At 38.2% G+C, this 25,694-nt stretch overlaps 1 protein-coding gene across 2 annotated transcripts in view; it reads right to left on the bottom strand.

Moving 5' to 3' along the window:
* Positions 1–25,694, bottom strand: part of veph1 (ventricular zone expressed PH domain-containing 1) — a 76,546-nt gene that overhangs the window by 4,678 nt on the left and 46,174 nt on the right. For both annotated transcript variants that reach the window (XM_081614375.1, XM_017308331.2), the window contains 7 exons: positions 18,196–18,416; positions 17,598–17,816; positions 16,961–17,325; positions 12,002–12,141; positions 10,872–11,006; positions 6,398–6,515; positions 1,851–1,987 (listed from right to left, as the gene is read on the bottom strand). In XM_081614375.1, the coding sequence (XP_081470501.1) occupies positions 1,851–1,987; positions 6,398–6,515; positions 10,872–11,006; positions 12,002–12,141; positions 16,961–17,325; positions 17,598–17,816; positions 18,196–18,416 (1,335 nt within the window). The remainder of the gene's footprint in view (positions 1–1,850; positions 1,988–6,397; positions 6,516–10,871; positions 11,007–12,001; positions 12,142–16,960; positions 17,326–17,597; positions 17,817–18,195; positions 18,417–25,694) is intronic.

Raw genomic sequence — 25,694 nt, 5'->3', positions numbered from 1 at the left:
TCAAATGTGTCCAACTTAACTCCAGGGATTCAATTAAGCACTTTTACTTTAATGCAGAGAGTCAACAAACATTGTTCTGTATAAGTGTGTAGCTCTTTCTGCTTAGCCAACCATTAACTGCTGAATAATTATTATTTTGTCTTGCAAACGTATTTCTATAACTGTTTATCTTTTGAATATATATATATTTTGTCCATTTATTGGAATCTTAAGGTGTTAAACCAATACAATATGGCAAATAATTGCAATGTTTGATTAATTTTCTTATTTATTTTGCAAATATAAAAGGTCTGATGTGCCTATGCAGTCAAACCTCATTTAATATGATACCCCTAAGTGAGATCCAATATTTCATTCAGTAGTAGCATCCACTGAGCTGATGGGTTGGATTAGAAGAGCATTGATCAAAATGTCTATGATAACTTTGAAGGAGCTGCAAAGATCCTACAAAGTAAATATGTCACTAATCAGGTGTTTATGGGGGAATATCAACATAGTTTTGTCCAAATTATGTCAGAAAACTAAATACCTGGATGAAACATATCGATGGTGGCGTCCATTCTGAGGAAATGCTTTTATTCATCCAGAGCACAGAATCTGTCTAAAGCTGAGGATAATGTTGATTGAAGGTGAAGAAGAGGCAATTCTGAAGTTTAACTTGATAGAGACTGAAAAAGACCAGATTTATCTCAGCTACTGCATGAAATCCCAGTAAAATACACTGAAACTTATAGTTGTAGAAAGTATAAATAACTTTGCAAGGCAAATATATTGGTGTTTGAAGTTGTCATCATCATAAACTTAAATACGCTGAAAATCTAATTTCACTTTTTGTAGTAGCTCCCTTTTGCATGGATGTTTGGAAAATTTCACAATTTTGCTGTAATTGGCAAAGAAAAGTCGTCCCTTTTCATTCGAGGAAAAATCATTTCACAACAAACCAACCACCTCCAGAACACGCTGGCAGAGGCGAGCCCAGCTCCGAGAACAAAGGCATTCGATCCTCTCAACGTGCGGCTGCTGCTGCAAAACAGAATCCATCAACATCTGGACGGCAGCACAAAGACTATTGTTTAATGTGGGAGGTAAAGAGGGGGGAAAAAAAAACTCTGTCCTGTTTCTGCTTATGTTTTACAGATGCTGAATCATGATTTTGAGCCAAACTTGAGTATTTTGACTGTAAACATGCGACACCCACGGGTCACTAATGGGTCCGAATGTGGACCGCGTGACGTGAAAACTGGGACCTGTATATTGTTAACAAGCTGAGTAAAAAGATTTTATAAGATAAGATTTCATTTTATAGCAAACTATCAGCTCACTGTTGCCAATCAACTATCCTGGTTTTTTTGGTGGATCTTTCTGGTCAGGCATGGTAGTTTCTTTCATTTTTGAATAGAAAACAGCTCATTTTTATTTCCACTCTGCCCTTTCTAATCACCACCGTTCCTCATGGGGGAATTAGTCACTCAGTCGAGCACAATGTGGCGCATTAGTCTAGATCTCCTTCTCTGTTTGCGACTTCTGAATGAGGATATCTGATCGAAGTTGAGAAAGGTGTCATTGACTCATGCCTCAGATGTTCCACCCTAAAGTTTCCAAAGTTGGCCAAAGTTTGCTCCAGCCGGATTCCCTTCATGCTCCACAGGGACAACTTAACTTTTCAAGAGGTGGGATTTTTACCGTTACATACACAGTTTCATAACAATTCAAATGTCATAGAACATGGGGAAATACTGATTGTTTCAACCCTGAGATGCAAGAAACAGGAAGTATGTGTGTATGTATATACACACATATACACATGTATGTATACAGTATATGTACAATCTGTACGTCTGCCTACGTACAGATTTTCCCCGGCGGAAGAGGAGCTGGTTCCCTGCCAAGGTGTAGTAGCGGGTCTTCCAGCGCTTGATGAACTTCCAGCGGACCTGTTTCTCCTTCAGCTTCCCTTCGATCAGAGGTTGTCCTTCCTGGTTCACGACTGAAGGGTCACACAAACACAGAGACCAAAAGACTTAAGAGAAAATGGGATTAAAAAAACGATCCGTGTTTCAAAAACAAAAGGAAAAAAAAAGACATCAACAATATTTTATTTTCACTGAAATCAAACACTCGAGTCTATCAGGAGTAAACAGTCAAAGGTCAAGAACTCCCAACAAAAATGTTTCTTTGGAGGTGATTTTACATGGATTCACTATCAAAGCACCAAGGATTTAATAATAAATACATGAAGATACTTTCCAAATATCTGCTCAACATGAAGAGTCAAGCATTTCAACTCACAATACTTAGAGCATCTTAAAACATATTGAAAATATGACTGAATATATGGAATGTGGATAAGAAAAATAAAAAAAAGTTGAACTCTGGGACACACAACACATGACAACCGTTACCTAATCTCATTGTTGCAGCAATCGGTTCGCATGACTTTTGCTCTAAACTATCTCAACTTTGGGACAGTTTTCATCCACATATCTGAGTGATGAAATTAACGGATATTTTTCATTACATTCTGTTTGAATGACATCCAAAAAGCATTTGCTGAAGGCCCAGATATCATAATATCATACATATGATGAAGTTGCAGGAAATGCTGGTTCCACTGCAGTTTTTATAGTGGAAAGACGTTCACCTCACCAGTTGGTGAAAAAACCAATTCACAGCACAGACTTCTAGAGCTGCTGATCTATAGCAGCTGCTGAATGGATCAGTGATGACGTTTTCTGTCTTTCTGATCAATCTGATTAAACCATTTGTTTGACTTGCCAAATTCCCTTTTGTTAATTTTCTTTCTTTTTTCCTGATTTGTTGTTTTTGTTTTCTGCAACAATGACTGTGATCTTTTGTTCAACCTCAGTAAGTGAAGCTGCATCACAGGACATGCAGATCATTTCTGTTAGAGAGCAGGATGTGCCTTCAATCGACTTAGGTTTCTCATGATTGAACGTTTGTGCAGAGATCTTGCCAGCGGAAATAAACACAGGAGAGAGCAAAAAAAAAAAAAAATCAGGGGTGATTGCAGAATTAAAGATTAAATGCAGAAAATATGTCAGCTTTGTTTCGTGGGACTAAGCTTAATCATATTTGAAAGTTTCCTCCAATCCTGGAGAGTGTTTAGTATTGATTCTGAAAAAGAGAGTTAGTTTGTCAATGAAACCTCGGACTCTGAGAAGTTGGCTGAGTCAGACCAGTTTTCTTCCAGGGACGGATTATTGTTTCTTAACAGGAGGCTAAACGTTGATTGTGCCAAATTAACCTTCAGCTTTTTAAATACAAATCCACATATGTGACAGCATAAATAATTAATTCTATTCATACTAATATATACAACCTGACACTAAATACATTGTTCGTTTTGAAGTTGAAAACAATTGAGCAGAGGCATTTAGTTTATATTACCGTCATTATCCACATGTATATCTATGTATATAAATATTTTGAGGTACATTTATTATGCAAAGAGTAATAATTGCAAGATATTACAATACAAACTCAGAATCTTGGTTAATAAATAGTGCAGTTCAAGTGCTCGTCATAAACTGAGGAAATTCAATAAGCTGTTCAACATGCTACGTGTTTTCCCTCATGTTTTGCACCAGCTATCTGATTTATTTCTGCACTGCAGTCATGACAGCTTACACTGAGTTTGCACAGACACAGACACGTCCACCAAGTACCGCTGATCCAAGCAATTTGCTCATCGGGTTGCTGCTGCTCTAGCTGGTGATAAACGTAGCAGGCGCAGAAGTGATCGAGGACAGAGAAATATTTCCACACATCAAGAGAAATAAGTCCTGACGAGATCACAGCAGACTGACCGACTTCAATCCAAAGACAGTGACATAACGCTCAGAGAAAATGCCAATAAGACCCGAATCTGTTTGAGAGATATTTGAAACTTTTGACAGGTGGCGGCTACATGCTAGTGGAACGGCATGACAATAAAATGAAGTTGGAAGTGGATTTATTTCTGAACTGCTGGTCATGTGAACACCAACACCATCACACACCACAAACAATCAGCTGTATTTTTATACAAAACTGATCTAAGATCCATCAAAATAATGACTTCATGTTAACAGACAACAGCTTATCTGGAACCCGTCTCTGTCTTTTACTGGTCCACCCTGCTGACGAGACAAAGCAGAGCTGAGTGTTTGCTCCTCTTTTGCACCAACACAGTTTTGTTAAAGTGGTAAGTTAAACCGACAGAAATGTAATAAAAACACACATTAACAGTTGTAACTGCTTTCTTTTTATAGAGGAAGAATGAACAATCCCTCTGCTTCTAAATGTCTGAGCACAACCAAACAAAGAACTTAAATAACCCGACCATTTGTTCTGCACCTCTGTCATATGTCGTCACAATATCAAAACTCGCATTTCAGGTAATGAAACCCTCAGTCTCCATTACACAAACCCTCATCTGGACTCTGTGAGGTATTGATGTCAATCTTCAGTGAACTAAACCTTAAAGCATCTTGAGTCTACTTCATGTGTACATCACTTTCTCAGTTTACTACACAAACAGTTTTTCTTTTACTAGGCTGTAAATATGACAACTTCTACAGCAATATATACGAGAGATCAAGCAGACAGGCTGAAATAGTTATTGCTATCTCCTCAGGCAGTTCCTGCTTTCTGGCTTCTCATTGGCAGCCATCAAACATCAGAGCAACGTGTGTTAAAAAGGCTTAAAGCAACTCATTAGTGAATATCCAGTTATGTCCCTGCGTATTCCCACCCTCCTCTTTAACAGCATCCATCTTAATCGGCCTTCTTCGCCGTCTTATATAACTATGTTAAAGGATTTTAAGCTCACAATTTACTGTTGTGAGTCTTCTACAGTAAAAGACGGATATAAATCACACAGCCTATCATTTTGCTAGAATGTCAATCGACTAAACATAGTGTGTGCTTCCTGTATCTGAGTGGAGACACAAGGAGATATTACATGAGTTATGTACAATAGTATATTGAATGCTAGTGAGTTTGAGTGACAGGATGAAACCAGAATCAAAGATTAAAAGTCCCTAGATAAACATCTAGGTCAAAGTTTAAAATTGCACTCATGTGGATTCTACAATATTCAATAATTAGGCTACTTCTGAAGGGAAGGTGTTTCTCCTTTTGTTAGGACTAAAGGAGGCTAAAGAAGCAAAATGCAAATACATGATAAATTACATTCCAGTGTAAATAATTATCTTTGTTTTCTCTAATGTTTTTAGTTATTTGATTTTTTTCTGAGTCTGCTATAGAATCTTCTTTTTATGAAAATCCCTTTTAATTCATCCCCTTTTAAAGCGCTTTTTGTAACGTAGATATTTTTTCGCACAGAAAACTTCCTCACTCGAGTCGACAACTTCAGAAATATGAATTTCAGTGCTTGACTAATAAAACAATAATAAACAAAACAGAAACACATCTGTGTGGTAAAACAGGCATTTGAATCCAGCGTCTGACTTCTTTTAAAATAAATTTCTCTTCATACCAAAGTCTATAGTTCTCGAAATGGTTCACCTCTTCAGGAGAGAATACATTTATGTCGAAGGCTCTTTAGGATACAAGTTGTCAATAATGGCTAAAGTGAACATTCATGAGTTTATGAAAGGATTTTTCGTTTTAATTCTTCATGTTGTTTGAGGATCAAATACATCTGGAATGCATTCTAATACTTTCCACAGGGAACAAATAGTATTTGTACAAATGAATTCACATATATCAACAAATTATGTTAAAAAATAAAAAAGTTTTAGAATGATGCCAAAACGCGTACATATCTAAGAAAGTAGATTCAAAGTGACCTAAAGAGCCTTGCAGAATGGAATCATATCGTATTCTGTGATCAATTTCTCAACTTATTATTTGTTGAACAGTTTTATTGCCTTCAAGTCACAAAATTGAATGTATTTTATTGGGATTCTACTTCATAACACAAATTAGTGCATTAATATATAGTCGAAGCAAAATAAGAAATTAAGTTAAAATTACATTTTTATGTAAGAGTATTTAAAAACCATGAAGGCAGAAGGTGCCTATACTTTCAGTGACCCTGAAGCGCAACGAAATCAACCCGGCAGTCACTCGGTTCAAGTTTCCACAGAGAAAAGATTGGTTTCCTTTCAGAAATTTTGAGTGAAAACATCCTTCTGAGAAACATCTTTACCAAAGACAGGCGGTGAGATGACTAGAAATGAGAAAGCGCTCTCTCCAAAACCTGTGGTTGATTTAAGGAAGACAGCAGAACATGGTGAGCAAGACAAGGGGAGCAATTTGAGGGGCAGAGATGTGAATGAGCAAGAGCTGCCCAATGAGTGGCCTCAGGTTGTTGTTTTTTTTATCCCCATCCTTTATGCTTCGGTGTGTGTGTGTGTGTGTGCGTGTTCACCTGTGGCCTTCTCTGGGTTGTTACACATGAAGCAAAGCCAGCCCCCCTCCTCTTCGCTGAACCCAAACAGGTCAAAGAAGCGCACCTCCTCCAGCTGGATGTGAAGGTTGTCCAAGTCCTAAAGACGAAAAATGAGAAAATAGGTTTTATATGTCACTTTTATGTGTCTATCTCTATTTGGACCAACCAAATCCAGACTTCAACATAACCTTTCCCCAACACACACGCACGCACAAACAAATATATTAAGTTTTTCTATCCATCATCACAAGGACTTTGGATTTACTTCTATTAATTTTTCATTCATTTCTATTCCTCAAATGTAAGTTTTACCTGTATAGTCATAGCCAAAAGTTTTGAGAATGACAAAAATATTGTATTTTCACACGATCTGCTGCTCTCTGGTTTTCATGTGTGTATGTCAGATGTTTTCATCACATACAGAAATACAATTGCAATCATATTATGAGTAACAAAAGCTTTTATTGACAGTTAGAATGAGTTAATGCAGCAAGTCAATATTTGCAGTGTTGACCCCTCTTCTTCTGAAACTGAAACGATGTTAGCTGGTCCTTTTAAGGCAGGTTTGCAATAAAGATGAAATGTGTTTTGGGGGATAAAGTTCATTTTCTAGGCAAATATTGACTTTGCAATTAATTGCTGTTAAGCTGATCCCGCTTTATAATATTCTGGAGTATATGCAAATTGCCATTACAAAAACTGAAGCAGTAGACTTTGTAAAAATTAACATTTGAATCATTCTCAAAACTTTTGGCCATGACTGTACAGGCCTGACCCTAAACCTAACCCAGAACAGTACTTCTTCTTATGGGACCCAGGTTTTGGGACCCATAAGAAGCAGTAGGTCCTCACAACATAGTGTTTGTTGGAAAAATGGGTCTTACAAGGTGATAAATGTTAAACACACACACAGAATAATATCAGAGCTTTCTCTTTTTTGCTATCAGACCTCCCTAAATGACCAAGAGGAGGTCTGATTGTGGAAGCAGATAAAACATGCGAGGATAAAACAGGTCAGAACATGTATGTACAGTGAGAGTGACTGAGGACTTTCTGGAAACCAAACAGAAAATATCAGTCACTGCCTGGTAATGGAAAAATATAAAGCTGAATATGAGGGAGTGAAGCAAATGGAACATTATTGGTGAGGGAGTTACGTCTGATGAAATGCTGCGTTTTATTTTACTGCACTTCAAGGTCACTGAGTTTATAGCACATTAAAGAACTTATCTAAACTTGAACAAAATAACAGAGTCATGTTCTTAAATGACTTTGATTTATTTTCAGGACAAAAATCTGGATTGGGCATCCCTAATTGATCCTTCGACAGTCAAAGTAGCAAATTTACTGTCCTGCTGATTCTACAGTCGGGCTCTCAAACTGCATTCCTCACCGGCCGATGTCCTCCAGCATTTTACGTGTCTCTGCTTCAACCCACCTGGCTCCAATATTAGCTCATTAGAAGAGCGCCGCAGAGCTGACTGCATGCAAGTGATGCAATTTCAGCATTTAATTCAAGTGTGTAGGCCAAGCGACACATCTAAAAGATGCAGGGCTTTGCCCTTGAGGAATGCAGTTTGAGACACTGAAGAGAACAACTCTGAAGCTGGGTCTCAATTCAATAAAAATTAAACTGCATCACTAAAATCACGGAAAATCTGGAATATGTTATCCTCTGCGAGATCCCATTCATGACTATGGCATTTCATGATTTTCTCTTTTAGAAAACGGAACAGGAAATAGAGTTAGGAAAACATTTTTCTTTTTCACATTTTCAATATTAAATTAACAAAAAGATTATTTATTTTTAAGTCAGACATTTTGAGCTTCCATACTTGTATTCTCTTTTCCAGTACCTAAAATTCTACAATATAGTATTTATTACTTACCCCGTCACATCAAGGAGCAGAACACAATTATTATTTCAATGACTGAACTTTAAAAGAGCGATGTACACAAACCAGAAGGTTGAAGGTCATACCAACACATGCTCATATTTTATTATGCAAGATGACTTCTTTGAAAAAAAAAAGTAAAATTAATCATAAAGAAGATGTACGGTTTTACAGTGCTTAAAAGTTTGAATAATAATAATAAAAAAAACCTCATTATTGTTTCTAGTTTGTAGTAAAAACAATGTGTCAGCCAGAAACTGACCAAGAATGCGAAATTGTAACATAAATTTGCAACAGAACACATTTAGGAATGAATTATTTCACAACAGCAAATGAGTAAGATGGCACTCATTCACTTCTGAACCCACTACTAGAAAAAAACGTTAAGCAACACAGCATGCCAGTCAAATGAAAAGTACATCACTGTATTGTTAATTTAAACTTCAAAGATCCTCCGTGACAGATATGCTGCTGAGCTGTGAAACAACACACAACATTTTTGATTCATCAGGGAAGAAATATAAATAATTCTAACAAAGACATAAAGAGACAACAACATGATGTATCCTTTCCCTGTGGCGCCTCGTCCACATCTGTCTGCCTCCATCCACTCTTTAACTTTGTGTTCCGGTTATAATTACTTCTAAATAAAAGATATAAAACTGCAAGTACTTCCAAAAAAAAAACATGAGCATGTGCTGCCCTGATTCAGCAAAAATATACTTCGATACCATTTACGAACCGTATCCCCATGTTTACTTCACGTACATGTTTCGGATGCACACAAATCTTGGAAGCATTTAGATGAGAAACAAGCTAAGTTTATGAGATCGCATAAGTTTATCTGAAACTGCTCAAATGAGAAACAGGCTTCATTTCTGCCTCCTTGGACATTCAGATTTCATAAATGAAAGTCAGGAATCCAGACACTAAAAGCTTTTTTAAAAGGGCACACGGAGGGATTGCATGTCCCTAAACATCTTTATCTAATCAGCTTCAGCTCAGTCTTTATCACCATGTAACCCACTTTCCACCCATTTCTTCCTCAAACAAACCAAGGAAACAAAAGGTCAAATAAGACAACCGCTTCTCCCTTCAGTCTCCCCATTTCTTTTGGTCTCCATGGTTGTATATTATTCTAACTTTACTTATGCTCTTATTTCTGTCATTTTTTTTTTCCTTTAGATTTTCTTGTGCTTACAGTCATGCAAAATAAAAGATCTATTGCAGCTTAATCCACAATTTTAATTATTACTCTATCTCCGTCATGTCCTCCTTTTTCGTGCTTCCTGTCTTCTCCAATCCATCACCAGCTCTCCGTCTTGTTGTCTTTACCTCCCTTCATGTTTCTCATTTTGTCTTCCACCAGCTTTCTGTTTTCTCTGGACCATAAAACTGCTTAAAATGAGTTGTCAGAAGCCAAACGTAAGTCCCCTCTTAAATCACAGAAGCCCCATAAAGCTTTGCAGCCTCCCTTTAAATCTCCCTGCTGATGCAGATGTAATTGCTAACCTTTTCTGCCTCATGTATACGTGTCTGACATGTGGTTCTGATCGGCTCTCAGGTCCCGGAGAGAAACTGTGGACCTGATTGGGAAGGAAAGAGGAAGTGCTGTGCATATAGATTCAGAGAAAGGTTGTGACCTTCTTCCTTCCTCTCTCTTGTTAAATCTTGTCTTCTTTTGGACTGTTTTCTGCTCCCACAGAAAGAGAGGCCACACCGATTTCAAAGAAACAAACAGAGATTTAGCCACAGCCAATTCTTCCTGTTCTTTGGACCAAACGTGTTTCTGGTCACCAATCTGTTCCACAAACTTAAGTTGTTTTTCAAAAATTGGTTCTGAAGTGCATTTGAGATCAATGTCTTCAATTCTGTTCATCCTGAACAATGCAGTTCGCAGTACGCAAGCAGCACAAAAGACCCTCAGCATGACGCTACCACCTCCATGCTGGACGTTTAGTGCAGTGTTGTCAAGTTTAAAAACCTCATTGAGCCAAACAGCTTAATCTTTGCATTGTCTTTGATATGACACTGAAGACATTGCCTTGCTTTTCTCTGTTCAGTGAAGTTGCGCACATGTGTGAGTAACTTCAGGGTTCATATCCCAACCTACGGTGGTTGCAGCGAAACTGTATACTCAAAGTGAGAGAAAGGACAGATGTGGTTTCTTTGTAGCTGTAATCATTTAGTAATGACTTCTGATGTGACATTTTCAAAAAGAGCCTCCCACTACCACAGCATAACAAACGCATAGTAAAAGCTACACTTATACTGAAACACACGACTTCTCTGTGTGGCTCGACTTTGAACTGGCGCAACACAAACAGACATGATAAAGAAGACTGAGAGCGAGACGAGGACTTGTATAAAGAAATGTCCATTTACTGGAGTCAAAATGTAAATACAAATGACGTTCACACTTTGTGATGATGATATCCGTCCAACTGCTGGGTACACACACCACACACACACGTCATAAGCATGTATACAGTCATACACATACATGCACACATATATACAGCATGTGTGAATATATATCTGCATATATAGACGTTTACCTTTCTTTGTGGGGTGGATTGTTGTGTCATTGCCATGGAAAAGCTGTGTGATCCTTTAAGCTGCGTCTTCTCCCAAAGAGAAGCCAATCTTTCGACACTTTTGTCTCTACTGCACAGAGTGGCACTTGACTTGCTCTGTTGAAACCGGACACAAAATTAAACACAAGGAAAAATCCACAGTGCATAAAATAAATTTAACCCACCCCATTTTAAGATGGCAAGTTTTTGTGATAGAAAAATCACAACAATGTCAACTTTATTCTCCAAACTTATGAACACAAACAAGGGAATGTATTTTTATCAGTTGTTTGGTGCAGTTTGGACCTGCAAGAAACAAATGCTGGACATATCTTAGGACAAATGCAAACCTCTAATATTTATGGTGATAAATTTAAATGATGAATTTTAACTTGGTGAAGGCATGTCTGGCCTATTGTGAGTGGTCTCCTGTAGTTATGGCAAGTCAACAGTATGAGCTGTATCCCAGAAACAAAGCGTTAATTTCACTCTCAACAAAGTGTTTGAAAGAGTTGTTAAATCGACAAATCACTAACTTCTAAGCCACATGCAAATGAAAGCATCCTGACTCCACTGGCACCAGTGGGACTAGATATAGATTTGCAAAATGTCTGAAAATAAATTAATCTTTCATCAAAATACCATAATTGCACAAAACAATTATTGCCGTTCTCACATTTTAGAGACAGTTTCACCATCACCGTACATAATCACTGTAACAAATCCAGTTATTTTTAATGATTACATTTTAATTTTCACTCTTGCTACTTTCTTGTAGCCATCTCCTGGTGTTGCTCGTTGTATGCAGGTAAGTGTGGTTTCTTCTCACCCTCTCTCCCTTTTTAAGTGTTTTCACTCTTATCACCGTTTTGTTGACTGATGGGATCGATAGTCTGGTACCTTTTTGTTTATTGCATCAGACATTTGTGGTGCAAATGTAAAAATATATATATATTTATATATATATATGTATTTTTTTACTTTTAATAAATTTCTGGTTTTCTGTCTTTGAAAAAACCTCTTTGCAAAATGAATTTAAATCTGAACAGTTGCATTATCCCGTTTTAAACCCAAAGTGTAGTTAAATATGCAGACTGGTGACTTGGGTGCACCTGCAGATGCAGCAGCATGATGTGAATCCAAAGGTGAGGCTGTTGGCTGGTCAGGAGGAAACTGGATTTGGCGTACAGGCAGTAGTATCCCTTCAGCGGACAGGAGAACGAGAGCTTGGCCACGCAGCCTCGATTTGAATCTGTTGCAAAAAGACACCAAATGTCAACAACAATTTTTAAAAAATTTGCAGCAGATATATACATTCACAATCTTATTAGTCATGGTAATAATGAAAAAAATTTAACTCAAAGAACTGGACAGGAGTACGTAAACATTTGCAGTTATTTTCTATTTAAACATCTCTCTCTTCGTGTTTATTCTTCTCTGAATGCTAAACATCAACAGCTCAGCTCGGTAACAGAGTTATGGGAATTATACCCAAGAATTACACCACATCTAAATCATCATAAAAAAGTATTTTCTTTCTACCATCGCCTCCCAAAACATTCAGGGAAAAAGCAAATATTTTGACACTGCAGCGAAATCCTGTGGGCTCAAAGAAAAGGAAAAATGAAACAACAGATGGGATTCTGAGACACATCGTCAGCTAAATGACAGCCGTAGGAGTTCAATTGATCTAACCAGCTGATGTAACGCAACTGATACAGGTCAAACTAATCTCGTTACCTTGACACATAAAACAGGCTGTCAGCACAGTCAATGACTTTATTCAAGACACACACAAACTTTATACTGGCTCACTGATTTTCTGCGCTAGAGCATTTTGTCTACAAGTCCCAACATGACACCATCATAACCTGATTACAAAAGGCTAAAGCAGAGAAAAGACCAAGGGGTGGACATAGAGTCCCGTCCAACAAGCAAGTCCAGATGAAGTTGTCTTTCGCTGGAGCATCATCATGAAACTCTGTGTGTCTCATCCTTTTCACTGTTTACATTAATCGCTCAGTGTGATGCAGTTCTGATGAAGCAGCTCTGATAGGAGCTGGGCTGCGAGCCCCGGTGTCGATCGTCATTAATGCTAAGAGAATTCATTCGCAGTAAGAGTAAAGAGTGTTTTATCGTGCCAGGCTTTACATTTATTTCTAGATTTCATCAGATTACCAGAGTTTCCAGAGATGATTTCATTAATTTCATTTTCTTTCATGTATGAGGAAGAATTAAGTGTTTTGGCCACTATGAGATACAATGACTAAAATGAACTGATTATAAAATTGACTTTCACTCAAAATATCATGGTCTGAGGTTGCCATGATCCTCCATATTTGGGTCTATCTGTGTGTTTAATGTAATCTGCCTGTTGCAAATGGTTAAACAGAAAAACTGCACCTGTGAGTAGAAATGTTTGCATGGTTGCAAATAGTTAGGACTTTGATTCTGCATATGATTTTCATATGCATTTTTCTAGTGCAGGATATCAGCTCATCTGTCTGTCTGTCAAATACCCCATTCTCATAATTTCACCGACATTACACGTTGCGAAGCTGAAGCAAAAACAAACCCCTTGAAAAGCAGAAATAAAAAACAAGATGATGAGCTCGGTTAAGACATGCCAGCCAAGGTTTGGCTAATCAAATTGATTAGGAAAATGAAAATAAGCAAACGTAATCAGACATAAATGACAATAGAATATCTGATCCCTAAATATCCGAAAGATGACTGACAACACGTGAAAGCGGATTAGATTTGGAGGCAAAGCCGTTTCTCATTTCATTGTTTTATTCATGTGAACCTCTTGAACTCTTTGTTTCTGCTCTGTGTTGGCTGGAGAGTCTGCAGGCACTGAAACTGCTTCTATATATTCATGGCTGTTCATACTTTGCATTACATTACCTTCATCTGTTTCAGCTTAGTGTCACGGGCGATTTTTATGCCACTCACTTCTTACTGTGAGGATGTTTTTCCACATGTAATCTTCACTTCATCAATTTGCACATCTGCTTTTACCCACTTGATTAAAAACTCTGTTAATCACCCCTGTTTCATTATGTATCCTCTGACAGGTTGTCTTTTATTTAGCTTCAAAGTGGTGCTACTACACATACTGGCTGATTAGACCAGAGAGTGAGAGTGTACTAGTATAGAAAAGATGCACTGAAAATTGATCACTCATGCTGCACGAGTGATCATGCAGTATGAACTATCCCGTATAAAAAGTGTAATTGTATATATGTGCTCGGTTTGACTTAAGAGATTTCGTATGCCTTCATAAAATCATATTTTGATGTTTCTTCTTGTTGTTTACATTTAGAAAATGGCAAGAAAATAAAAAATTTGATGTTCTTTTACCAAAAGCTGCTGGAAATAACTAGGAGCTAACACTTAAACCACAAGTATGAATGTATCAGTTTCTGAAAACCTGCAGATTCTTGCTCATGTTCCTTCTTGCAGCAACAGTGAATAAAGGATTTGGTCCTCAAACCCTAACTCTCTGCTGGGAGGTACGTGTGATATATATTACAGACAGAAACATGACTGTTTACAATAAGGACGAACTGAAACTAAATTTCTGCAGTTTGAACGTCTTTAGAAAAAGAGCATGACAGTGTTAGAGCGCCATGATGTCTGTAACTCTGTCAAATATGAATCATCATACCTACTTTAAGTAGCAGAAGTTCATTTTATTAGTAGGTGTACTACTAATTGTCTTTTCAAGGACAGCAGCTGATGAAATTGAACATATTAAGTGTTTCTTTTCTTACAGAGTAGAAAACTGAGTTCACAACGTAGGGCATGTAAATTAACTTATGCCATATTATTTCCCCATTTACATCTGAACTTTTAAAAAATTTTCCTGTTGCTAATTAAGCCTGTGAATTTCATGTAGAGCCTTCACCTGCATGGATCATTTTACCTTGTGAGAGATGTGTTTTATCTAATAGCATTGTTTACAGTGGGACATGTTCATTTTTGTGTTGGGCATTTTTTGGGCGATGGGATGGGAGACTGAACCCTACAGTTTCTACTTGTAGAGAGAAAATCTGACAAGTACTTTAACAACAAAGAATAAAACATGATGTGATGTTTATACATGCTAAATCAATTATCAATGCTGTCTACACTGATTTAAAACGCTACAGGCGGTTCAGCAGCCGTCTTTCTCAACGCAGAGATGAGATTTGGCAGAATGGCTAGTCGGAGGCCAACCAGTCCGAGACCAAACCAGTGAACAAGCTTGAGGAACAGGAGACAAGCCACTGTGGTTGTTTATGGTTTCCCAACTCATAACTGAGGCGCATGTTTGCTGAATACAATAAACAATATCAAACAACAGTAAATAACAGATTAAGCTGTTAGGTGTTGGCAGAGGGGATATGGCTAGTTTTTCAAGGGTGTAACCCACAAACTGGACTCTATTGTTCAACTCACAAGAGCATTTTTCTTAAAAATGTGGCACCAATTAAACAGCTAAAAATGTGTTTTGTGCAAAGTTTACATGAAGAAATTCCTCATTTTAGACATCATACCATAACACTGTTTTAGGCTTTATACCAACCAGCAAAAAAAAAACAGATCACAAGGAAAGTATGTCAGGAAGTTTTAGAGGTTTTTGAAATAGTAACTTTTTAGGTCTGCAGTATAACCTGAAAGCAGAAATCCAGACCCAGTATAGCTGCTAGATGTTTGGTTCCTCCAGTAAATAAAGGCTACTCACAGTTACTCTGTGCTGTAATGTACACATATTTCAAATCAATGTCAAGCCTTTGAAAAACCTATGAATATTGCATATTACACATTAAGTGTAGACATACCAAGGTAAAGAGTTGTAGGAAGTGCCAAACTGCAGGAGGTAATGCATAAAGGACAAAGATAAACCACAGGAACATCATGTGAGCCTTATCCATACCTGGTGTGGTCGTACATAATAAATGAAAACAGACCTCAGAGATACAATACACAATGTGTCTCTGCAGACAAGATAGAAAATAATTGGGTGGATTAAGAAATGCAACAGACATTTGAAGATTTCACCAAAAAGCCAGAAGTGGCTTATTGTACCGATATGTCGCTTGGACAGGGTTTGAACCATTAATCAAGACATGTTATTTTAAAATCAAAGTTTAAACCCATGAGAAATAAATCTGTCTTTATGGGTCTAAAGTGCAACTAATCAGCTCAATACTGGCCGCTGCGCTGAGACCATGAGTTGGAGGAGAAGCTAAGGTATATTCATAACACACCATTAATCAACACCTGTCACCACATGTAACTATCAACTCTTTTATTTTCAGGACGTCACGTAAAATCTCCACTCTAGTACTTGAGCTCATTCCAGTAATGTTGCACTTTATGGAAAATAACGCACCATGCAATCTTAAACCAGTGGTGTCCAAAGTTAACCCCCGAGGGCTGGTGTGTTTTTAGTCGTTTCCCCGGTTCAACACATCTGACTCAAATGATGGTTCATTAGCAGACCTCCACAGAAGTTTACAACATGCAGAGGGGGTAGTTGGGCCATTTAAATCAGCTGTGAAGATTCAATCAACAGAGATATCTAAAACTGGCAGGACAAATCTCAAACTATTTTATTAGGATTTAATGTGATTTTCCTTCCCGAAGGAGAAACATGAAAATCTAAATGAAAACAGAATCCAGTGCCACTGATTGTTCTCTATAATGCATCTGATTTCTGTGAACTAATCATGGGTTAGCCGGGTAATTTTAACAAGCAGACAGCATCATGACGGCCAATAAATCAACAAAGTTGTTGAGAAGTTTAAAGAGGAGTTAGGCAGCAATACAAACCAGAAATATTTACTCTAAAGAAAGGCAAAACACGCAACATTTCTGACATTCTCATTTGTAAAAGAAGAGAAATAAAAAAAAACTTTCAGCTTCGATCACCTTCATAATACTGCATCCTTTATTCTTGGTCTGTAAAATAAAATCTCTAGAAAATAAATCTCGTGGTTGACGTGTGGCAAAGCTTCAGCTACATCAATATTTCTGCAGCACATGGCACTTGTAGAAAACCCATTAGGAATCACTCAGTTTACCTTCAATCACACACTGCTCTGGAACCGGGATCCTCTTCGCCATGTCTTTGCAGAACTCCCTGATCGTCTCCATATTGTCTCTCAAATGGATGAAGAGTCTGTCGGCTTGCTCCTGTTCTGCTTCCTCTCCGTTCTCATCTTTGATCTCAGCTTTTTCCACCTCCTTCTTCTCTGCTGTGACAGACAGGGAGTTGTCACTTGTCAGTTTCTTTTCTGCCGGTGAGACTTCATGGCTGCCTGAGGCCTGATTTGACTGAGCGTTGGAAAGGCAGTTCTCTGTGCTCGGCTCTACGGCTTCGCTGTCCTCTCCTGTATCTGAGCTGATGGAGCGTGAACGCGCAATATGGAGAGCCAGGCTCTTTGACCTGTTGAAGACCAGAAAATTAAAAAAATGAAGAAAATATCAAACTTAAATTATTGCCGTTGTTTTAACAAAACTTTTTTGTAAGATTTTTGGTGACCATGCTGTTTGAAAACCAGATTTGATCAGATACAGATGTGTTAATTCTCTTGTTTTAGTTACTGCAACTAATTCCTCCATAGAAATATATGTTTTATTATGGCATCTTCCAAGAACCCTGCTCCATTCACCTATTTAAAGAAATTATTTGATGCACCATCACCATCTCAAACTAACCTGTTGAATCTCATCTCCCGTCTCTCCTCCTTGACGCCTTGGCTCAGGCTGTGGCGTCGTTGCTGCGGAGGAGACTCCTCCCCTTCCTCCTCTGTCGTTCCCACATTTTGAGTTTTCTCGTCAAAATTCTGGACTTTTACCTGCAGTCGCTGCTCAGATGTCCCTCCTCCTCGACCAGCAGGGAGAGATCCACCTGAAGACGGACACGCGTCTTCCACCCTGTAAGAGATTTAGATTGTTCATTTCTGATCGTCAGAATGTTTGGGTCCATTCCCGACACAGTTGCTTTGATTTTATATTTTATTTTTTACTTCCAGGTGCCGCATTATTGTGTGTATTTTGTAACTCAAAATTATTTTATTAATGATAAAATATTTCTTACAGTTTTGCGTGGTTTTCATACCAATATAATACACACATCGAACATTTTTTCCAGCAGAACAAAGAAAAATCAGCGTGTAGAACCTGCATTCAGACTTATTCTCAGCAAGACTGAATATGGTAAGACTGTCATAGAAATTATCTGATTAGTGCAGACAGACTCTAAGGTAACAACATTCAGTGTTTTGCTTGCTGTCGTTTTCTCATTATTTCCAACCTGCAGTGAAGGGTGGTTTTGTCCTCCAGTCGTCTTTCCAACACTCTGGCTATGGCAGTGAATGAGTTGCTCATTCTGTAGATGTCTTTCCCACAACCTCCCAGTAATGATGGGTATCTGTCAGTCAGAGCTCTAATCTCCTGCAGCAAGGTGTGGTGAAAGCTGTGCTCCATGCTGCCCAGAAGGGACACCAGGTAGACCAATGAGGTGTGGGCATGCATCTGGAGGAAGGGGGAGGGGAGCAACAGAAATCAGCAAGTTTGGTAGCAAACGTACACATTTTTTTAAGTACCGTATTTCCGCACTATAAGGCGCACCTAAAAACCTTAAATTTCCTCAACAACTGACAGTGCACCTTATAATCCGGTGCGCCTTATATATGGACCAATATTGAGCCACAACAGGTCTAGCAACTACGGTAAGCAGCCGCTGACTTAATTTTCAGCCGTAGAAAAAGAAGCGCGCGGTGCATGCTGGGATAGTTGTCAGAACGCTGGTTTGTTAATAAAGTTTGACTGACCTATCTACCTACCGACCGTCTAGAATCAGGTCGTCTGCAGGTCATTTAGCACCACGTTCTCCACGAACATGCTGTGCGTGAACGGAGAAGGGTGACCATTGTCCGGCCACGGCCCGGCCCAGTCAGGAAGGTTCTCCTTGCCAACCGGAGTCGGACTGTTTTGTTGACATTCCCTTTAGTGCAGCTCCATCTAGTGGATGCATAACGTAACTCCAGCCTCTACTATAGCGTCTATTCTATGCGCCTTATAATCCGGTGTGCCTTATAGTGTGTAAAATACAGTAGGTACATTACAGGGTATGTTTTAAGAAAAAATACACTAATAACTGAATTAAAACCAAGACCTGTTTTATAACATCCAGTGTCATAGCTTAGGAATATACAGAGAAACAGGAAATCTCTCTCTAAAGGCATTAGATAAATCTAATGATATATCCATTTCCTCAACAAGAAATCTATTTATCTTTGCAGAAAAAACAAGGTTAGGTTAAATATTATTTTACAGGTATAATGTTTCATGAATGACTGGGATTGCCAGGTAAATGTAAGAATAACACCGATCTCATCAAAAATTAACTAAATAAGGAGTGAAATCTCGTTTCTTACAGTGACACTAAAAAACAAAACTGTTTTTTAGATATGTCTGATGCAGCTTCTGTGAAAAGTTGTTGTATTGTTCAATTAATCTGTGCCAATGGAGTTTATTTGATCATAGCCATTATAATACAATTCAATTGGTACTTATTTGTATTGTGGAAAAAACCCCTTTAATTTATCTTTCTATTTTGAGAACAGTTACTGGAAAAAAACAATTTTGCCTTATAAATATAAAAAATATTTTAAAAAGTACTTAAACTGAATAAAGTAATATATTGGTGGTTGATGTTTGTGTTGTTTGTATCAGCTTTTTAATTTGAAGCATGAGATTATGCTGCTAATTATGCTGAGGTAAATTTTTCAGACTTTTTTCACATTTTTTCCAAAGATGTCAGAGTAAAAGTGGAGGTTAGAAGATCATTTAAAAGGAGTTGATCAAGAAAAAAAATGAATAACCAGACGTAATTACCAAAAACATATTTGTTTGTTCAGACATATTCAGACTTATTTTCTAATGCTGTTCTTCTTGAAGTGCCTCTAAAATTGAATCTGCTGCGATACGGGAAAACACTGGATCTGAATGTATACGTTTTGCTAAAAAGGTGATTTTAAATGCGGTTAGTTTTGCACTTCCAGCTAGGAGGGAGGTCGGCTCTGACAGTGTGAGTTTGACCTCCTTTCTGCCTAAATTATGACAAACTATAATAAACACAAGCACATGCAGCACATGCAGCCAGCGCTCTGCAAGCCGAGAAAGTATAAACTTTTCCATTCTCCGAAATGTGATTTCCTAGCAAGGGGTCTTTGTAATAATATTCATATTTCATCATCCTCTGTCTGCTGTTGTTTATCTCCTGTTCAACCTGCCCAGTGCTGACGCAAAGCGGCTTCTGGCTTCGTCATTCCAGGGGACGGTTCACACCTGTCTGAGAAAGTTTTATATTCGAATGGCAGACGCTTGATTTTCTTCCAACCCAAAAACAAACCAAGATCGAAATCACAGTAATTAGAACAGATGCTAAAAACATAACAGTTCTCTCTGGCTGTGATCCAGGTCAGAGTCAAGGCCTTCATGTGGTGATACAAACAAAAACTTTCCTTTAAAAAAAAAAAAAAAACACAATGAAACCTTTGAAACAACTTTTCTTTTTCTTTTTTTTCTAAATAAGGCCAGATATGAAAACAGAATCAAAATCTGCTTACATATTTTAAAACGCACAAAGTAATGAGTTGAGGAGGACGAAGCTACATCTGGCACCTTTCATAAGCACTCTCTGTAGAGCCATAAATTTATTCACTGATCCCAAAAAGAGTAGAATATGTAGAACGTGACCTTAGACTTTGGTAACATACCACAAGGATTTGCAAGAGTTTAGCCCATAAATGAGTCAGAAGCTCGCCTGCAGCTCAGGCTGGAGGTAAAAGGACTAGAAAGATTTCTATTCACACAGATTGCAGTTTAAATTTTCTTTTAAAACAAAACCTTTACATATTACTTTAAACAAAACATCAATACATGTGTATTATGCTACATGAGGCTTCCCTCCATCATCACACAGCCAACGATTTGCTGTATAATTATTTAGAAGCACTTGGCAAGGATTCAGCATCCTAAGCATCGGCTTACTTTAGGCTGCAAGAGATCACTAATCAGTGTAAACAGCTTTTTAATTATAAGTTTCTAAACATTGTGGCAGCACAACAAGAGTCAAATTATAATATCAACTGTCTCGTCTCAGGCGGACACGCAGAGAAAATACTTAATATTACTCTGACATGAGGATTTTAGCCTGGAGCTAAGACCAAACCACTGACAATGTGTTTGGAGCAAAAACAACCAGAAATGCAGCATGATTAAAATCATTTGCAAAGCATTTTATCTCTTTGGAGAGCTTCTGAGCTGGGCATACTGTTAAAGGAAATCTGCATTACATTATTGATTGAATGATTGGATTGAAATCATTTGTTTATAAAGTGCCTCAAGGAAACACTTGTTGTGAAATGGCTTTATGTAAACTGTACTGAATTTAAATGAATATATCCATTATAGATAAACTGTACTCAGACAATTATCCCTTTACATACTGTATTCAACACTCTATGTGTTTTATTGTGCTTTTCAGGCATATGCTCAGCTGTGAACCAAATAATCCAATCTTTCAAAAGTATTAGGTTGAGAAACAGGAAGGAATCATATTTTTTGTGAGTTGTTGTGTTTGGTTCATTGACGTTTTAGTTTTTACCTAATTCCATCCAAGACAGGAATCTTTTTAGGTTTCATAGACATTTTTCATGATGTGCTCTATGGGAATAGTTTTAAAATGTAACCAGATATTCCTCTGAACAAAATATAAATCTTTCAGATTCGTGAGGGATTTCAAATAGTGAAAAATAATTCTCCTTTCAGCAAAACTGAAACATAATCATCCCCTTAAGAAACCCTGATATAATATTCGACATGTTCATGACACACTGTGTAACTTTAAACTAGAACTCATAACTTACTTTTGGGATGTTTTTCTATTGTCTTCTGGGAAAAAACTGAGTATTGGCAACAGAAAAACAACCACCACTTCAGCCACGGGGGAGTTACTTATCAGATTACAGACACTTTTATAGAGGAAAACTACTTTAAAATAATTTAATTCATTGGCACAATGAATGAATAAATTATGGCCAAGAATAAATCATGCCAATGCTGGTCCACCGCTCATCAGTTTGCTGGATACTGCACAGACGTTCAAGTGTGGATCAAAACTAATTATTGTAAATAAGATCAAGTTCCATTTAAAGTTTTCCACAAGTGGACAAGAAAGATGCTGAAGAAGAGGTCAGATGAGGTCAGTACTGAACTGTCTGGTCTACATGTAAAAAAACATATTTGACGAGGTGGAAAATTTAGAAGATTTTTTTTAATTAAAAATGCTAAATAATATATTCTTGTGAAATTACTTATTTCACAAGAACAATACATTCAATTTGAATTAGTTTGGTGAATCAAACATAGGTCCTTGTTAAAAAGAGACTGGTAAGTCATGGATCAAAAGCACATATTTACCTTATGAAGAGAAAGAAATTCACATTTTCTGGATCAATTGTTTCTTGTCGTCTTGGTCTGCATGTACAGTCCTTGACGTTGCCCGATTTAGGGAATAGGTAAATCCAAATCTGCTTTTGAGTGACCATTATTGGATATCTCTGGTTATACTTATTTAAAAATAAAAATTAAATGAACAAATGTGGTTATGAATTGAGCACAGACCTTTCAGTTTTAGGAAAAGCTCAGTTTAATAAAATTTTTAAAAGTCTACATTTTACAAAAATACAAAATCATTCTGAGAGGGAAAAAAAACTACACATCCCAAATGACTAAATGCAAATGCTAAGCACACAAATATTTATTTGAATACCATTTATAAACCATCAAAAGTCAGTCAAAATTACACACAACGATCCATCATTATATCCAAATTGCTAGAAAGTAACCGGGGTCCAAAAGTCAAACATGAAATAAAATTACGGACAAGGACCTCCCTCCCGTCCTACTGAAACTCGCTTGTGAATTCTAAAGCACAATTTATGTTATCACATATCGACATCATAACTGGATACTCAAACCTAAAGACCAGGAGATTTCTCACTTCATTTACCTCACTTTCTCACCTCCAAGTTAACTAGGGCAAAATGCCCCCGTTCGACCCCAAGCATATCTACAACGACTCAGTTTAGAAACAAAGATCAACGCTGGAGTAACTTTGAGATCAACGCACCTGTGATATGAAACAACTCTCCTCAAATCACGGAGAGGTGTACACCCCGCACCAAGCAGCTCACTCGGATCGCCAGGACCCAACCAAAACAAAAGTCTCACACTGCGGATCCCATAAACGACTAACGGAGAACCCCTCACCTGGACGATCAGCGTGGCCAGCTCTGAGCAAAACCCACCTTCACCTCCACACCTGTCCGCCAAAGAAACAAACAAGCAGCCGAACCAAAACGACACACCGAGCCCACTCCCAAGGACAAAGCGACCAGCCCGAGCCTCAAAACATCCTGACTCCGTGGAACCCACTGAAAAACAGATTCTGCACTTCAGCACGACCTCGAGTAAAATCCACCTCAAACATCACAAGAGGCTAAACCAACGCATCCACCGCACAAAGCTCCGAAGACAAAGTACCACCAGAAAACAAAGTATCCAGAGTGCTTATGTGGAGATAGCATAAATAGAACATCATGTTGCAATCCCAAGAAAACGAGATGGTCTTTCTGTGACACTGTATCGATCTGACCCGCAAAGTCTCTCTAACCACTGACACCAAACATGGAGACTTATTGCATGTGGACCAACGATCGGCAAAGCAAAAATCCGAGATTCGAAAAAGACTTAATATCTCTGGACACTATGGAAAATAAAAATGAAGTTATTCTCAGTCCAATTCCATCGCCCAATGGGAGACGAAAAACATTCCAGCTGCTATGATAAACAAATGCTGATAAAACCTGCTCTGCCAGCTCATGACCTTCATCGATAACCTCTGATCTACTGCAGCGCTTCACCTCTTGGAAGAGGAGACGCAATCTTAACAAACCCGGAATAAGCTGCCACTGCAAACATTTCATTTATCAACAAGAACAACAATGGACCATCGCTTCAGAAGAACAGGCTCAAGGATGTCTGATTAGGATGGAGCCTCGCATATCAAGAACAAACTTCCAAACAAACTGATACTGGTTCCCTCCGCCTTCCCCCATCCCACATCTTTCCCCCCTCCCTTCTCCTTCCACCCTCCCTTCTCCTCCCCCTCCCTCTCTGCTCCTACACTCACTCACACTTATTACAAAGTGACCCACTAAAGAGAGTCGGCTTCACCTGAGCCGCTGAAAATGCTGGTGAGAATCAGGTCAGAGAGAAGACGACGGACTCTTCTCGTCCCAGCTGGATAGTATGGATCAACAGTTCGCCTCGGCACAACTCTCACTCATCTAAGCCACCTGCCTCTGACCTCCCTGAAGATCCAGCACTCCGCATTTCTGAGGTCTGAGACCGGGTCCAGATATTATCCTTACACCCGTCTTCCTCCAGAATGGTCTGGCCCCCAACATTGCGTAGCAGACAATACCTGTCCGGATCACTACAAGAACAGTTACAAAAAACAGAAATACAAAAAACAGGTCTAATTCAAACCTCAGACTGATCCCCTGTCAAAGGAACCTCAGACTGAAGAGCTTCAGCCTCCGATCACTTAACCTGGCTCTTTTAAATACCAGATCTCTCTGTCTAAAGCTCTATTAATTAATGATTTCATCACTGAGCATAATATTGATGTTTATTTCTGACAGAAACATGGCTGAATGACAATAATGAAGCAATCGTACTAATTGAATCAACGCCTCCTACGTACAATTTTAAGTGAAAATAGAAAACACAAAAAAGCGGAGGCGTAGCTTCAATATTAAGAATACCATAAACTGTAGTAAAATCTCTTTGGGTAATTTTATGTCTTTTGAATATCTTGGAATGGAGGTAAAAGGCCACAAACGAACTTTGACACTAACTCTATACAAAACTCCAACATATGTGGAAAATTTCTTTGCGGACTTGAATGAGCTTCTATCTCTCATATGTATTGATTACGATTGTTGCTAATTGTCGGTGATTCAACATTCATGTTGACAACCCCAAGACCGAGGGGCTAAAAAGCTCTGTAATATATTAGAGAGTTTTGGTTTAACACAACATGTCAAACAAGCAACACACACTCAGGGACACACACTGGACCTGGTTATCAATAAGGGTGTGAATATTTCCAATGTCTCTGTAACTGATATGCCCTGTCTGATCATTTTGCTGTTTCTTTGACAGTTCTTTATCCGTTAACCCACTTGAACAAACAGCTACTATCACAAAACGTACTTTCACAGAAAACACAGCAGAAACATTTAATCAAATCTACTCTTCTCCTCACTCTTAAGTTATAGTGACGTAGATAAGTTGTGGATGATTTTCAGTGCAAACTTTCAGATATCATTGATTAGATTGCCCCCACTAAAGTGAAGGTTGTGACTGGTAGGAAGAAATCTCCATGGAGAAATGCACAAGTAGTTCAATCTGCAAGACAACTCTGCCGTAGGCCGAACGGAAATGGCGTAAAGGTCAACTGCACGTTTATTATGACATCTACAAGGAAAGACTACGTAACTATCACACAACACTGAAACATGCGAGAGAAACTTTCTTTGCAGATGTCATAAACAAAAACATTAACAATGCTCGAGCTTATTGCCACTGTGACAGGCTCACAAATCCTCCAATGACGTTGCCACCTGAACTCAATCTATTGCCGCCTGCAACAAGTTTCTAGTTTCTTTTCAGAGA

This window comes from Poecilia reticulata, chromosome 13 (genome assembly GCF_904066995.2).
Source record: "Poecilia reticulata chromosome 13, P_reticulata-male-v2, whole genome shotgun sequence".
In the NCBI taxonomy this organism is placed as follows: domain Eukaryota; kingdom Metazoa; phylum Chordata; class Actinopteri; order Cyprinodontiformes; family Poeciliidae; genus Poecilia; species Poecilia reticulata.
This window is presented reverse-complemented; position numbering and strand designations above follow the sequence as displayed.